Source organism: Enhydra lutris, unplaced genomic scaffold (assembly GCF_002288905.1).
Source record: "Enhydra lutris kenyoni isolate GAN:26980312 unplaced genomic scaffold, ASM228890v2 scaffoldscaffold20, whole genome shotgun sequence".
NCBI lineage: Eukaryota > Metazoa > Chordata > Mammalia > Carnivora > Mustelidae > Enhydra > Enhydra lutris.
Genome location: NW_019154104.1, coordinates 608,300 through 625,081, shown reverse-complemented (window position 1 = coordinate 625,081; position 16,782 = coordinate 608,300). Strand labels below are relative to the sequence as shown.

The window sequence follows — 16,782 nt, the reverse complement described above, 5'->3', positions numbered from 1 at the left end:
CTCACCCCAAGCTGTCATTGCTGGACTAACCAGACCTGAGCAAACAGGACAGTACAGAGGAGGGAGTAATTTCTAAGAGAGGGGCCCAGTGGCCCTGGTGGGATGACTGTCTGGTGCTGAGCCGGGAGCCTGGGAAATTGTAGTGTTTGCCTTGAGGCTGCCTTTCCTCCTGGCCCAAGGGGCAGTGGAAGGTAATGAACGCCTCCTCTTTTATTCCCAGGGACACATGGAAGCCTCCTGCCTACCAGCCAAGGATCAGCTGAGCCCTGGGGCTGATGCTTGCCGGCACTGCTGAGAATGGCACCGAGGCCCAGCCAGGCACCAGGACAAAGGTTAACCCGGGACACTCCTGGACAGTGACCCTGATGTCTGTTCTGAGCCGTGCACTCAGAGGTCTGATAAGTGAGTAATGTGACGGGCTCCCCAGGGATCCCGGGCCCTCCCTGCCTCAAGGGCACCAACGCCGGTCTGGAGGTTCCAGTTCGGAGCCTGTGTTGTGTCCGAGGGCCCATCATGGGGCCGTAGTTCCAGGATAGGCGGGGAGGGCCAGGCCCCTTCAGGTCATGCCATGGGCTGGAGCCGTCTTAGAGCCATGTGGCCTCTAAAATATGTGCCCCACCCAGATGGGCTGAGTGAGTGGGGTCAGATACCCAGCACATGGGAGATGACATCCTCCCACATTCCCTTTCTTATCTGTAGGCTCCTGGATGCTTTGGGCCTTGGGCTTCACCTCTGTGCCATGAGAACTGTACTTCATCTGGGATTGCAGACTTTGTCCAGAGCCCATGAGCGGTTCATGTGGCCTTGGGGAGAGCATCCAGGGCGCTGGGAGGAGTGGGATTTCTGGTGCCTGAGCTGCTACAGAGGTGGCCACCAGGGGGTCAAGAGGAGCAAGCCTTCTGCTGCTTTTGGCCTGTGGAGGGTCTCCTCCTAAGGCCAGACATGCTGCATATAGAGCGTGGGACCCCCTGACCGTGGAGCTTCACCTGTCCTCATATGGCCTTTCTTTCCAGACTTGGTCTCTGGCTTTTCCTTGATGGTGCTTTAAAAAATGATGATTGGCTGCTTTCCCAAGCCCCAGAGGTCTGTCTAGCCTGAAGGCCGTTGTCTGCGTAGGGCAGACAGTCCCCCTCTGGGTCAGCTAGCAGAGAGCTCGCCTGGAAGACACGGCAGGGAGAGCACCCCCGACGGGACAAGCTGTTTGGGAGCTGCTGGACTGGCCCCCGGGGACCTGGAGCCTTAGATTCCACACAGGAGCTTGCGGGGAAGGAGAAGGGCAACTAGGTAATTCTCAGCTTTAGCCAGACTTGCCAGTCGACAGTTGAAAACTCAGGGCTGGCATCTATGTTTTCCTCAGCCTGGGCTTGCAAAACCAGTTTGTGCTTGGAGGACTTTTCAGGAAATGGGTCGCTGGGGCGATCTGTAGCCAGGGAGGTGTGCACCTAAACTGCAGAGGTGAGGTGGGGGTGCAGAGATGACCGTGGAGGCCACGGCGGCAACCCGGTGACTCAGATCAGAGACCTACTCCCCACATCACGCAGGATTCCCCACCCAGGGCAATCTCCACCAGCGGCCTTGGGACTGTTGTACCCTCTGTCGGTGATCCCACTCCAGAATTATTAAGAAATCTTTCCTTAGGAAATAACCCCAGAGAAGAAAAGGGCTGAATTCTTTTTTAGAAGCATAAAAAAGATGTTTCTTATGGTGTTGTGGTAATAGTGGAAATGGGAAACAATTGTTCTCTCTTTGTTGAACATGTAGGTTAAGGAAGTTAAAGTTTTCCACCTGGTGGAATAGCATCCTGCCATTGTAATAATGAGGACACAGGCAATATAACAACTTGGAAAAATGATTATGATATGCTAAGTGAAAATGTCAGGTTACAGGAGAAGTACATTAAGGATTAAGGTAACTTGTAAAATAAATACATGAGAAAGATGGCCAGGGAGACATGATGGTGGCTGCTAGTTTGGTGGACTAGGAATTCCTTTTCTTTCTTTCTTTCTTTCTTTTTTTTTTTTTTAAAGATTTTATTTATTTATTTGACAGAGAGAGACACAGCGAGAGAGGGAACAAAGCAAGGGGAGTGAGAGAGGGAGAAGCAGGCTTCTGGCTGAGCAGGAAGCCCGATGTGGGACTTGAACCCAGGACCCTGGGATCATGACTTGAGCCAAAGGCAGCTGCTTAATGGCTGAGCCCTTTCTTTCCATGATGCATGGATTTGCTTCTTGTGAAACTGAATGTAATCTGGATGAATATACGACACACATTAACAGTGACTTTCTCTACAGTGTGGGGTGATGGGGGGCTTTTGCTCTCCAGGTCGATCCTTTTAGTGATGTTTAAATTTTAGGTGTGAGCACATGTTACTTTTATAATCAGGAAAAATAATAAAGATCTTTAAAAATGTTAGAACTGAAATTTTAAAAAGACCGTAATTCCCAAGAAAGAGAAGAGAGAAAGGCTGAGGAAAGCTAGTTGTTTATACTTGCCCTGTGTGGGCCCATTCACCCTCCCATTCATTCATTCATTCATTCACCATGCCCCGGGTGTTAGTGGGTCTCATTGCCAGGCCCTGGTCTAGGCACTGGGCGCCCAGCACTGAACAAGGCAGAGCCCCTGTCCTCCTGGAGCGTTCATTCTAGTTGAGGGAGATAGACAGCAAACAAGTAGCAAAATACCAGAAAGCGAAAGTGCTGTGAGGACTGAAACAGGATGATGTCAGTCACAGGGAGGCTATTTTGGATTGGAGACTTGGAGAAGGTCTCAGGGGTGACTGGTTGAGTCGAAATCTGAATAACAATAGGGAGGGAGCCAGTGAGGTCTGGGAAGAGCCTTATTGGGGGGGGGGGGCAACACACAGGATGCTCAGCCTGAGGGCCCCGCCCGCCGGTGCCCTTCCCTGCCTGAGCCCTGCTGACTCTCTGTGCCAAGCTGACTCTGTTCCCAGGGCCCACCTGACCCCCTGTGCCTGCCAGCTGGGATTTGGTTAGCATCGGAGGCCTTCTAAAATCCTCTCCAGCTTGCTGCTTTGTGTGGAGTGGTCTGCTGCTGCTCCAGACGCCAGGCTTGGATGGAGAGTATGATGCTGGTCACTGCTCTTGGCTGTCATTTGCATGGCAGAGCTGGGCCATCTGAGATTCCCAGCCATGCTGGGGCAGGCTCGCAGTCAAGGACGCTCTGGGGAATGTGTGTCCTGGTGAAAGGTCTTTGAATGGCACCTGCCTTGAGGCCCTCTATGGTGGTGGCCACTGTGGTCCTCTGAGGTCAACTATGACCCTGGAGGACCATCCCATGGGTCTTGCCGGAACTTGGGCTTAGAACAGAACTTGGCTTCTCAGAATAGGCTGAGAGCCTTCAACAGCTCTGACACCAGTCCTGAGCTTCACTGATGATCTTTCTAGAAGCTCGTGTGTCCTCCTTGCTTCCTGTTGTCTCTCCACACACCATCCTGGCTTTCCCGAAGCAGAAACTCAGAAACTGGTGGTGCCTGCAGAGGAGGCTGTAGTCAGCTTCAAGGGCAGTGTGCTGAGAAGGCTCTGGAGCCAGACTCGCTGGCTTTGAATCCCAGCTCTGCCTTTTAGAGCTGGAATTACTTAGCCTCTCTCTTCCTCAGTTGCCCTAGCTGTAAAATAAGCTTGAGTATTATCTGAGGTAGTACATGGTAGGTGCTGGGAAGAGGGCCTGATTATTCCTGTTACTTGAGAGGTGGAGGGAGGACTAACTTCGGGGACTTTCCTGGGGAATGCCCATAGCAAGAAAGGGTGGAACTCTGTGGCATCGGGGTTACCCAGTTACCCCAGGTATTTAGCTCTACTTGCTTCCCTTCTGGCCCTGGAGCAAGTGCATGGGTTCCCCCCACCCCTACCCCACCCACAATCTGACAACCACAGAGGAAGCTCAGGACGGCTTCAGACCTTGCGCCTTTCACCCAGATGTTAGGACAACTGCCCCCGCTCCTTTGATTGCACTCCAGCACAGAGCCTGCCAAGGGTCTGGACTCAGGGTCTCTGCCACTGCCTTGCCCTTGGGAGCCCCTGAAGCCTCCAAAAACTGAAGCAATTTTGGTGCCTAGGAATGAGGAAGTAAATGAGGTGAAAGAAGGAGGAAGGCCTGCCTAGTCTGGCTGCATGGAAGGGGAGTCCCAGTTTTCTAGCAAGATGATTCTCTGCACAGAAATTCCCAGAGTCATTTTGTTGTGGCACCTTAGCTTCCTGGGACAAGATGGGAGTTTGGGGTAAAACCAAGGGCAATCATCTCATTTGCTTTTGCCTGCAGCCTGTCTTGGACTTTTATGGCGTTCTCTTCATCCTTCTCCGCTTGCTCTGCTCTCTAAGGAATAGTGGGTTCCAGGACTCGGTGAGATACTCTTAGGGAGCAAGACTCGGTACCCCTGCCCCTAATCACCTATCACCCGTGCCCTTGGAAGGGCAGTGCCCTGCTCTGACAAGTCATCTTTGCTGGCACTCCATGTTCACAGACCCTTTTATCAGCAAGCATGAGGGCTCTTTACTTGAGTGTGTTCCGCAATATCCTGCTTGTGAAACCGTCCCCAGCTCTCCAAATTCCTTTCTCTCATTTTCATCCTTACCCATGCTCTCCTCTTTTCTTCACCTTGAGTTTTCTTTCCCTGACTGTCCTCCGTGTCATGGACAGTTGTGTTTGTCACCAGGAGAAAGAGACTGACTTCCAGTGAGCTGCTGGTTCTTCCTGATGCAGGACTTCACAGGGCTTTGATCCAGTGCGGAGCAAGGAGGTACTGGGAGAGCCTGGGGCAGAGTCCCCGTTCAGGTGCTGGAAGGCATGGCCGGGGCCAGGAAAGGGTGGGGGAGCTTGTCCCAACTCAAGAGTTTAAGCCCTCCAGTGAGTGTTAACAATGGGTTCAGGGAGTGGAGTTTTGAAAATCCAGCCAAGCCAATGTGGCCTCTCATGTTAGTGTCTGCGGCTGTCCCAGCTGATGACACTGTCTCATGTCCCTCCTTCTCTGTCTTTGCCCCCATCTCCTGGCCCCAGTCAGGACTTCCAGCTTTCCCATTTGTCTCATGCAGAGTTGGTGTGTTCTTCTGGCACAACCCCTAGGACGTGGCCTGACCTTGCCTAGGTATGCTTCCCCTCTCCTTACCCCTGTTCTTCCAGTATGGAAGATTCCAGAAATGGGATCCTATCCTTGGGCTCACCTTGTTCTTTCTCCCCCATCTTCTATTTAGCAGCTTGCCCTCCTTCACCCTTTAACAGTGGCTCCTTCTATCCTGCCTCTGTTCATAGGGTTTGGAAGTCCAGCTCTTCCAAGTCACCTGCTCCAGGGGTGACTGGAGCCCCTGGGTTGTTGGGAACTCCAGTTGCCTGGGAAACCATCCTCAGCCATGTCTAAAGATGAGACCATGAGGCAAGGAGAGCAGGGTTTTAAAGTCAGCATTAAGGTGGGGCTGACCTGAGGGGTCCACTAGTTCTGTCAGGCCACTGCGTAAGATGAACAGGGAGTCCCTTTCTCCGGATCCTGTGGGCCAGAGGGGCCAGAGGTACGAGTGCAGGTCGGGTGGACAGATCTAAGTTCAGAGGAGCCAGAGTTGGGCGGGAGGCAGAGTGGTCTCCGGGCCACCGCAGCACCCCCCCCCCCAACCTTTGGTCATGGGCACCTCCTCATTCTCAGCCTGGGTCTGTTCTCTCCCACTCTGGGGGGGCTAACAACCTATTGGGGTTTCAGGATAAAAGAAGGGTGTGGGAAGCTCTGCCAGGAACACTGGCCCTTTCGTTCTACACTTCTTGTCAAACCTGGACCTCAGAGGGCTAGTTCTGAGACCCCTCGCCCTTCATGAAACCTCCCGAGCTACACAAAAGCTGGAAGCTCGCCTTGCCTCTCCTCAGCTCCGTCTTTGTTCTCCTCTGGTCTCTACATGCGGTTACTGGTTAAGGAGGGTTGCTTGGCTCTTGGGTTGTGCTCTGGATGGATGTGAAGACCTGACTTGCCCGGTAAGGAAGGCTGCCCAACCACTAGCGAGAGCAGGGGCAGAATGACCCTGCCTCAGGGAGGAGGGTGTACTGGAAGCAGAAGCTGACCAGGAAGCCTGGCTCTGTGCCAGAAATGGAGCCACCCTCTCTGATCATTTGCTGTCATCTTAGTAGTGTCTGTCCCCTCAGTCACCCTTACAGTAACCCCCAGAAGTAGTTACCCTTATTATTCTCACTTCACCTGTAGGAAAACTGAGGCACAGAAAAGTCAGGTAACATGCCCTACATCCCACAGGGGAAGGGTACCAGGAAACTGGAAAGAAAAAGGCAAGGTGGGGAGTCCAGGAAGTTTGGATCCGCAGCCCCTGGGCTTAACCATTTCATGCTATTCAAACCCGAGAATCATGGTTTGTGGTTGGTGATGGTTCAGGAGGGAAGGACCTGTATGAACTGTATGGGACATCAGGTTTCCTTAGATTTGTGGTGAATTTGTTGAGCATCTTCTATATACAAGGCACAAATATGACTCATACATAGTGCTACAGAAATGTTTTTAAGATAAAATTTTTAAATACAAGTTTAGACATACTTGTTAGAAAAACATTTTAGGTTATACAGAGAAGTTTAAACAAGGAAACAAAAATCACTTGTGATGTCACCTTCCAGAGATGATTATGGCTAATTTTTTTGTACATTTGGTTTTTTTTTCCAAGATTTTATTTATTTGACAGAGATCACAAGTAAGCAGAGAAGCAGGCAGAGAGAGAGGGAAGAAGCAGGCTCTCCGCTGAGCAGAGAGCCCGATGTGGGGCTTGATCCCAGGACCCTGAGATCATGACCTGAGCTGAAGGCAGAGGCTTAACCCACTAAGCCACCCAGGTGCCCCTTTTTTGTACATTTGTGTGTATGTATGCTTTTGCAAAATCAAAATCATATTAATTACTCAGTTTTGAATCCTGCCTTTTTTTCTCTCACCATTATATTAATCAGTCACCAAGCGGCCACTAATGCAAAGCATAGTGCAAACTGTTGTCACAGAAGTGAACTGGATGCAGAGGTGGACAAACAGGGCAGCTGAGGAAAATTATGGGTCATGAGCCATGGGTTAGGGGTGGTGGCGGCAGTAGCAGTTGGGAAGGGCACCCCAGGTAGCAAGAGCAGTCATGAAGAGATCCAGAGGACAAGATCTGAGGCCACGGTATCTCACGAAGGGCTTTGCCAGCCATCCCTAGGGGTTCGAGCCTTCCCATGTGGATGGTAAGGACACACTAGTGGGCCTTATGCGGGGAGAAGCATTGGATTTGTGTTTTAGAAAGACTGTTGTTTCTATATGCACTTTCCTAGCTGGGTGAGTGAATTGGAAAGGAAAAGGCAAGCGGGGAGACCAGCTGGCAGATGACTGAGGGCATCCAGGTGAATGGTGGTGACAGCTTAGAGCAGAGCAACAGCAATAAGAAAGGATGGTCAAGGGGAAGAGATGATTTCAAACATAGTTAAGTGGTAGAAAGGACAGGAGGTAATGGCCGACTTAGTGGCTTTGCCATGTGACTTGCTTTGGCCAGTAAGATGTTCCTGGGCATGACTTAAGCAGAGTCTTGAAAAGTGTGGTGCAGTAGGGTCTGCTTGTCCATGTGCCTCTGCCCCTGCATGAGAAAGCGTGATGGGGACGAGAGACAGGTAGACCAGAGCCACCCAGCCAAGGATAGGACAGAGCCCCAGACAAGCAGCCATTTCATGATCGAGGCCAGCCAAGATCTGCCAACCCACACACAAGCTGTAATAATAAATGAGAGCTGATTTACGTCACTGAGTTTTAGAATGCTTTGTTATGAAGCATGAACTGATTAAGAAATGTCTTCTTTAGTTGAATGCTGTGTGCCAGGCACTGTTCTAGGCACTGGGTAATGCAGCACTGAACCAGACAGACAAGGTCCTTATTCTCAGGGAGCTCATGTTGGTGGGGGGATGCGGCAGAGGAAGCTAGAATGACCTCAGGGCCTCCTGCTGCCAGCTGGGTGCAGAGTGAGGTCACAGAAGGAAGATGAGCTTTAGGGAAAAGATACTGAGTTTGAGGTGTCTATAGGACGCTTAGGTGGAGGGGTTGAGGTAGGAGTGGGATATGTAGGTGTAGGACACAGGAGAGATGTCTAGATGGGGACTGGGAGTTATCACTGTAATAAAACAGGAAGTCATTGGACCAAAGTGAGACAGAGGAAGTGCTCTGGCAATTCAGGGGAGGAAGAGAGGGCTGTGGGGATGAAGATGATTTTATTCTGAAGGTCATTTGGAAGCTGGATTTGTACTTGTGGACGGTGAGAGGAAAGGCACAGGAAACATACAGACAGGACCTGCAGAGGCAGGAGGGAAAACCAGGAGAGCCAGCCAGTGAGAAGAAGGCTGAAAAAGTGGCTGGAGTGAGATCCTAGAGAGTCTTGAATATCAGGCCAAGGAAGCTGTGGCGTTTCATTAGGACCAGGGATGGAGGGGGGGGGGGGGGGGGGAACTGAATGCTTTTGAGGAGGGGAGCGGCACTAGGCAGGCATGTCTAGGAGCTGGGCAGTAGTGTGCAGTGGGATGAGTGCTGAAGTAGAAATCGGGAGATGTGGATTCTGGTCTCGGCCTATCCATTCACCGGCCCTGGGGTATGGGGCAAACCCACTTTTCTCTGAGCCCCGACTGTCTCTCTGAAAAAATGGGAGTGAAACTACCTACCTTTCTTCGCATGAATCTTAATTTTGTAATTACCAGTGACAAAAAATGGGAACAGAAGTGTCTGGAAGGGCTCAAAGCGATACACCAGGGCAGGTAATCTTGTGACGAGGCCTGCGTTAGCTGGAAGGCGAGGCTGCGATTCCCAGACAGGGAGGCAGACTGCAGGTGCAGCCTGTTCACCTCTGTCCCCTCACCCACCTTGACAGAGGGGTCAAGCCTGGGGTCCACGGGCCGCTGGCAGAGCTGGGATTTGTGTTTTCATGCCCTGTCTTCCCCTTCCTGACGCTGCCCTGAACTCTCCCCATAAACTTGCATCATGTAGAGAGGGTCTGCCCCAGAGAGGCCTGTGAACAGAACAGAGGAGTGCAAAAGAGGCACTTCTCTTTCGGGGAGGACTTGGGCTAGCAAGGTGGATTGAGAGGGCCCATGCCTTCTAACAGGAAATGGGGTAGCATTGGATAAAGGACAAGGAAAACTAGAGAGGCCTGTGGGCGAGGCCAGCCTTCAGGGAAGCAGTCTGGGGCCTTAAAGCACAGTGGGGCTAGAAGAGAGGAGGAAAAGGGAAGAAGTAGAAAGGAGGACTCTCTCCTCTGTCAGCCCACTGGTTTCCTCTCCACATTGAAACTAAACACCCAAACCTGCTTAATGGAGCAGTTAAAGACAAATGTGACCACAATGAGCTGCCACTTTACACCCATTAGGACGGCCGTCCTCAAAAAACCAGAAAATAACAAGTGCTGGCAAGGGTGTGGGGAAATTGGAAGCCTTGTGCATTATTGGCGGGAATGTAAAATGGTGCAGCTGCCCTGGAAAACAGCAAGGGTATTCCTCAGGAAATTAATATGGAATCACTATGTGATCTGGCAATTCTCCTGCATATAAATCCAAAAGAATGGAAATCAGAGACTCGAACAGATATTTGTATACCTATGTTCATAGCAGCAATGTTCACAATAGCCAAAAGGTAGAAACAAACCATTAATGGACAGATGGATAAATCAAACGTGATCGATCAATCGATCACAAAGAATGAATATTATTCAGCTTTGAAAAGTGAAGGATATTCTGACACACGCTACTACATGGATGAACCTTGTCGACACTATGCTCAGTGAAATAAGCCAGTCATGAAGGGACAAGTACCGTATGATTCCCCTTGAAAGAGGTAACTGGGGTAGTCACATTCATAGAGACAGAAGGTAGAAGGGTGGTTGCCAGGGGCTGGGGAGGAGGTGGGGAGTTAGTGTTCCGTGGGTACGGAATTTCAGTTTGGGATGATGAAGAAGTTTTGGAGATGGACAGTGGAGACAGTTGCACAAAAGTGGGAAGGTACGCAATGCCACTGAACTATACACTTAAAAACGGCTAACATGATAAATGTTAGTATATGTTCACACACACACACACACACACACACACACACACACACACCCAAGGACATATGTGGTAGGTTGCTTAGAAAGATCTCAGAAATATGAGTGAGGTGGAGTTGTTTGAGAAGTGGAGGAGGAGATGGTGACCCCAGTGGGTGGGCCTGATGAGAAATCAGCTGGTAGCCTAGAAATGGAGGTGACTGGTGGGTCGGGACAGCCAGTTCTTCCATCTGATCACAGATAATTTAAGAAAAAAAAAAAAAAGTCTAGGTTGTGTAGGAGACACCTCCAAGTAGCATTTGAGTAGAGTTGGTCAGAGGAAGCCAGTGGGACTTTTAAGTTTCTTGCCTTCCTTTCTCACGCCCACCTGACCAAGATCAGGAATAGGGCGTAAAGTAATGACCAGGAAGTAGGGTCTGGAGTGGGAAGGTAACCAAAGAGAACGGTAGCAGCGGGTGTGGAACCGCCTGGAGCCTCGTCACAGCGGAGACTCGGGCTGGGCGTGGGTGGCCAGGAGGAGGGGCTCCCTCCCGCCCTCACCTGTCTCCTCTGTGTCGCAGCAGCCAGCCCCACTGGGCGCCATGGCGTCCGCCGAGCCACTGACCGCGCTGTCCCGCTGGTACCTGTACGCCATCCACGGCTACTTCTGCGAGGTGATGTTCACGGCCGCCTGGGAGTTCGTGGTGAACTTTAACTGGAAGTTCCCGGGGGTCACGAGCGTGTGGGCGCTCTTCATCTACGGCACGTCCATCCTCATCGTGGAGCGCATGTACCTGCGCCTGCGGGGCCGCTGCCCCCTGCTGCTGCGCTGCCTCATCTACACGCTCTGGACCTACCTGTGGGAGTTCACCACCGGCCTCATCCTGCGCCAGTTCAACGCCTGCCCCTGGGACTATTCCCAGTTCGACTTTGACTTCATGGGCCTCATCACCCTGGAGTACGCCGTGCCCTGGTTCTGCGGGGCCCTCATCATGGAGCAATTCATCATCCGCAACACCCTCCGCCTCCGGTTTGACAAGGACGCCGAGCCCGGGGAGCCCGGGGGCCCCCTGGCCCTGGCCAACGGCCACGTCAAGACAGACTGAATGGGGCTGGTGGGCGGGGCCCGGGGCGCTCTCACGGACGCGGGGGACAGAGGTATCAGGCTGGTGGGGTTACATCTTCTGAACAGCACAAGCCCTGGCAGGGGGCCTGCCTCAGCCCCCTAGGGCACACACGACATTGGCCTCTCTCCAGCACCCTCCTCTGGGGGCCGGGTGAGGTGTGGGGGGCGGGTGTGGAGGGAGCGGAGGGACTCTGGGAAGGGTCTGGGTCTCTGCGCCCAGCTCAGAGGCTGGCGGCAGGAGGCCTGTGGCTAAGCAGCGGCTGGAACCCCCCGGGTGACTTTGGAAGCAGCAGGCCCTGTCCTGGCTAAGGGGCTCTGAGAACGGGGCAGAAGGTGGGAGGCAAGGCCTGAGGAGGCGTTGGGCTACTGCCAGGCCTCCTCCCTCTCACCTGGTTTAGGTAGGCTTTGGCTGGTTCTATTTGGCAATATTCAGGTGCTTGCTTGCAACCAATACCTCCCCGGGGGCCTGCTGAGCTGCGGCCTGACGAGAGACTGGGCAGCCAGGAGGCTGCTTGGCAGCTGTACCGGTGTGCAAGGGCTGGAGGCCTTCCCTTGGCTCCTCTCCCCTCCCCCAGGGCTCCACCCCTCCCTTGGCCTTCTGGGGGCCCCCCTGGTGCTGGATTCCCACCAACCTTGGGCTTTTGGAGGTTTCAATCCCTGTGTGTTCGGTGGTGTTTCCCCCTTTTCTCTTTTATTTTCTAGGCCTTTACCACTAGCGGCCCCTTTATCCATGTCAGTCACCACACCCACCCCCTTCCCCAACTCCCTGGCTAACACAGCAGCTGCCAGACACAGAGCCCTGAGAGCGACCTTCCCTCCATTGTGTCTGCTGCCTGAAGACTGGGAAGTCATCCTTTTACACCTCCCCACCTGTCTGATGGGCTGTGGCAGCGCCCCCTCCCCACAGAGGCCCAGCTGAAATGGAATGATGCCCTCCCCAACACAGTCAGGCCAAGATGCACCCCGCCCCCCAGATCCACAATGGGGACCTAGAGACAAATCAGTTTAGGGGAGTTGGGGGGTAGGGGAGAAGGCATTTCTCTTTTCAAATCAGAGTTGATAGAGCTCTCTAGGGGATGGCAGAGCAGGCATCCAGGGTTGGAGACCCATGCAGGGTGAGTGAGAGAGAAAAAGAAACAGCCTTTGTGCTTTGGGAGGGTCTTCAGAGCATCCTTAGTGGGAAGGGATCAGCTGGTCCCGCCATGGCACCAGCCCTGCAGCAAAACCTCCTCAGGGCCACCCCGTCCCACCCCTCCCAGGCAAGACCGACCCTTTGAGCTTACCCCTTAAGCAGTATTGACCCTGCCATGCTCAGAGGCGTTGTCATCTTGGTTGCCCCCCTTCCTCTGTGACGGGTCCATTGCTGGCAGTGGACAGGTGAAATCCTCACTCCAGCCCACTTCTGGCTCTGCCCCCACTCCCTGAGGGGAGAGGCCCATCAGAACGCAGCCTATGCTATGGTACATGGTCTTGTCTTGACCACACGAGGACTCTTAGATAGAAATTAGCCTTTCCCTTCTTACGGATCATTAAAAAATGACAATACGACCTGTGGAGAGAATCTCCTCTTCCTCACTCTGCTGCTCCACCGAGACTGTGCGGACAGCCCCAGCCAGGGTGTGAGCCAGGGCTGGGGGGCTGGGGGACTGGGTAGGATTGGGAGAAAGGCTGGGAGACTCTGCCTTTGATAGGATTGTTTTGTGCGGTTGACCTTGTCCAGCACAGGATGAAGGGCATCTCTCAGCCTCTGTGTCCTGGCCAGGCTCCTCAAATCCAGCAGTGAACATTCTCCAGGGGCCAGACCTACCTTCGATTTTACTGTGGCCCCAATTCCAGAGCTCTGGGGCACCCAGGGATTCAGGTTTCCAACTACCGGTGGAAGGGTTTCCAGAAGAAAAGCATCATCTGGATTCCCTGTCCCATCTGCAGAATTATTTCCTTGGCCCTATCCCGTAACTCTGTGCTATCTCAGTTTTCTGGACCCCAATACCCTTTCAGGCCCCTCAGGTGGGCCCCTAGACCGCACCACCCGCCTTTGACCTCCCCTCCCATGACCAAATCGGGGGTTGGCTTCTTGATGTCTGCCGGCACAGGGTCTCAGTGATTCTCAGCCACAGCAAGCCCCTGTGTGGCCAATCAGGTGTGGCCACTCCAGATGCTGCCCCATGGACATTTCCTGGCACCATCTTTTCTCTGGGCCCTATAGATTCCCAGGGATAGGAGGTCCTGTGGTAAACCCACCTGGTATGTGCAGAGCGCTGTTTTTCTTCTTCATCCAGGTGCCTCATGGCTCTTGCTGTCCCTCATAGGGCATAGAGTCCCCAGCAAAGAGAGGCAACAATCCAGGGCTTAAGCTCAGGGTCGGTAGGCTCAGAATTCACCCGGGGTAGCCCAGACTTCAACTCTGCTTTCTTGGGTATCTTCAGGGCCCTCATCCCTTAGTGCCCGGGCACCCCAGCTCTGCCAAGCAGTGGGGGTGCTGGCAGGAAGAGTCTGCTGACTCTTTGTGACCCTCTGGTGTCCTGGGTCTCTCTCCACTGGACATGGCAGCATTTCTGAGTTACTTCGGATTGTCATATATAAGGCTATTGCCTTAGAGCTGCCCTGCATGGTTGAACCGCTTCTGAGGTCTGCTAGGCACCCTGTCCCTTGTGCCCTGTCCCCTCTGTTGCCAGTAAGTCACAATGGCCTATGCTTATCTACAGCAATAATATATAGGGAGTGCCCATGAAATCCTCTTGTCCTAGTCCCTCACTCTCTGCATGGGTCTCCTCCTTGGGGAGGCAGTGCTGAGTAGGTCAGTTCCTGAGAACCTGCATTTATGAAGCTCTGGGCCATGCAGATGTCATCATGGGGGATGGAGAGAGGAGAGATGCCCGGCCCCCAAGCTATGGCTAAGGCAGTGAGGGTACCTTCCACCCTGAGACCACCCCAGACCCGGAGGAGCTACAGGTCCCAGCTCTCCCACTTCAAAGTGGGCAGGACTGTCTCCCAATGCAGCCCCTCAGGACACGTGACTGGTTTGTGCGCCCATTGCCTGCTCTGTCTCCATCGGTCTCTCTGTCTCTTCCTTTTCACATTTGTGCACATCAAATATACTGGTGTTTGTGTTCCAGGACTGGCTCTGATTCATCTCTGTTTCTTCTATTTTGGAGCCCCTTTCCTAGGGCAGCTGGAGGCCAAGCCCTTCACACTGTGTCATGCTGCTGTCCTAAACCAAGAGGACTGCTGGGGGGAGCCACCTCGTGGGGAGGGCAAGTGGGACTCCCTGACAGTCCTTTTTACCATCTCTGCCCTGACCCTCCTGGGTAACCAGAATTCTCCCCCTAACCTCCCACTTCTCACCAGTAACATGATCTGGTCCATAATTTTGCTTTGGTCCTAGGCTACAAAGCAGATGGGGAGGCCTGGGCAGTTATCCAAGTTGGCTGCATTGGCTCAGGAGATGAGCTCCTCTAGAAACAGACCAGCCACGACCTGCGGGGGGGGGGGGTCTCACGAGTCAGGAGGGGCCAAGGAAGGAGGCTGAGCGTACTCCAGAGAGCTGAGCCACCAGAGCCCCTTACTTTTCATTACATCAAAAGTGATGCTTTGAAGAAACAGAGCTCTGCACTCCTCCCTGGCAACGTTCCCAGAGAGGTGCTTTTGGGGGGAATAATCCCTCCCTACTTTGTGTACCTCTGCTCTGTCTACTGTCCCTTGTCTTCCTCAACCCCCACCATGCTCCTGCCTACTTTCCTACTTCCAGCAAGAGAACGTAGAGCTCAGAAATTGTTTGGTCAGTTCAACTCAACCCAAATGGCTTGGTCCCCACTGCCACAGCCACTGGCTTTCTGGATGGAGCAGGTAGTGTGCTTTCTGAGTCATTAGGAAGGGCCTCTTCCTTCCCCCACTCACTTGAATGTATTCATTTCTTTCACTGAATCCTTTTCCCCTTATAAAAACAAGCAAGTATAAAGACCCAACAACAATTTACATGTTAGTATAAACAAATATATAAGGCTATTGCCTTAGAGCAGGTTTTTAGAGAAAAAGGCAAGCATCATGAAACAGGGTCTACTTTATGAAGCTCCAGAGAAAAGGCAAGAGGTAGGGCTCAGAACAAGAAGTCTGAGGGTACCCAAAACCTTTCTTAACTGGCCAATGACTTCTGTACTCTACTCAAAGGATGCTTTCCTTTCTTGATATTTTCCTTCACCTCCTCTGCTCCACCTTCATTCATTCCAAAGGGACCTTCTGAAGACAGTGCCTTGAGGCAAGTGCCCCAAGAGAGCTAATGCCAAGGATCTGGGCCGCATCTTCTGACATTTGCCCAGCCTTCACAAGGGCCTAATATTTAATTAATAACAATGAGTGAATGACCATAACCTTGCCTTTCCTTCTGGGGTGCCCATCTCAGAAGGGTAGCTTGGTCCACACCCCTGGTGCTACTGAGGATGGCTGGACAGCCTGTGTATGGTTAGCAGGGAAGCAGGTACAGGGAAAGAGAGCAATTGATTGATGACACTCCAAGTTAGAGGGACTGGTCCCAATAATTTTAACAACAGCTGTGGTACTGACTACTGGGACTGCAACTGGGCACGGCACTGAGTGTGTACACATGATCTCAAATGTTCTCCCACTTGAGATGAGTACTGTTTTTCACTTTTTCAGCAGAGGAAATCTGGTGGCAACCAGTCCGCAACATGGATTTACCACATTTCTCTCCAAATTGCTTTTTCGTTTTCGTGTAAGAAGGTGACCCTTTGCGGGGGGATTTGTGAAGAGCCACGTGTCTCTTTCTACTTTGATGGGATTCTGGACATCATTAGAGTCCAGCCCATCTGAATGCTATTCAGAAAGAAATTAATCTTCAGGAGGAAGAGAGTTGTGGGGAGGAGTTGGGGTTACAAGGAAGGAGGTATAGGGTGCCATCTTAACCAAGACCTAAGAAAAATTGGCAAGGATCCCTCTTACGGAGGAAGGGTTGTAAAATTTTGGCCTCTGGCAGCCCTGGGTTTAGGATTGACGTCTTCTTCCCCTCCCACATATGGCTTTATTTTTGCCCTTGACCTTTTCCCTTTGATTCTATTTCTTTCTCTTAAGATGAAGCCTGAACCCTGAGCTGTTGGCACTCTCAGAGGGTTTGAAATGACCAGATGAAATCTTTCTCCTTCTGAAAACTCAGAGGCCCCTGAGAATTGGCCTGTTTCATTCAGATTCTTCTTCTTTTTTTTTTTTTTAAAGATTTTAATTTATTTATTTGAGAGAGAGAGAGAGCATGAGAAGTGGACTCCCCATTGAGCAGGGATCCCAGTGTGGGATTCAATTCCGAGACTCCAGGGTCATGACCTGAGCTGAAGGCAGTTGCTTAACCAACTGAGCCAACCAGGCGCCCTTCATTCAGATTCTCACGGGACACCTACAGTAAGCCAGGGGTAGTCATGGGGGGTGTTTATAGCTAAGTGGAGAGAAAGACACTGAATGGGCACTCATAGAGATAGTGACGTTATTGCAGTGTTGCTTAGCCCTCCAGAAGAGAAGCTTGTAACAGAGGAAGCTGGCTCTTCTACAGGGATAGGTGTGATTCCCCAGGGAGGAAGGGAGGACACACACACACACACACACACACACACACACATACACATACGCATGCATGCACAC

General features: G+C 52.2%; 1 protein-coding gene across 7 annotated transcripts; it reads left to right on the top strand.

The window, feature by feature from the left end:
- Positions 1 to 338: 338 nt before the first annotated feature.
- On the top strand, positions 339 to 14,255 carry LOC111148591 (transmembrane protein 229B). Of its 7 annotated transcripts, none has more exons than XM_022505287.1 (4): positions 354 to 402; positions 4,673 to 4,756; positions 5,014 to 5,101; positions 10,598 to 14,255. In XM_022505287.1, the coding sequence occupies exon 4, from the start codon at positions 10,616 to 10,618 to the stop codon at positions 11,117 to 11,119; it is 504 nt and encodes a 167-aa protein (XP_022360995.1). In that variant the 5' UTR covers positions 354 to 402; positions 4,673 to 4,756; positions 5,014 to 5,101; positions 10,598 to 10,615; the 3' UTR covers positions 11,120 to 14,255. The 7 variants fall into 7 exon arrangements, with proteins under 7 accessions (XP_022360993.1, XP_022360992.1, XP_022360994.1 ...); XM_022505289.1 differs by having other exon boundaries at positions 10,595 to 14,255; XM_022505286.1 differs by lacking the exons at positions 4,673 to 4,756; positions 5,014 to 5,101 and adding an exon at positions 1,014 to 1,284 and having other exon boundaries at positions 346 to 402.
- Positions 14,256 to 16,782: the final 2,527 nt, after the last annotated feature.

Bases quoted from the DNA above. Each gene is read 5' to 3' on its own strand.
- LOC111148591 (XM_022505285.1), top strand. From the start codon at position 10,616: ATGGCGTCCGCCGAGCCACTGACCGCGCTGTCCCGCTGGTACCTGTAC.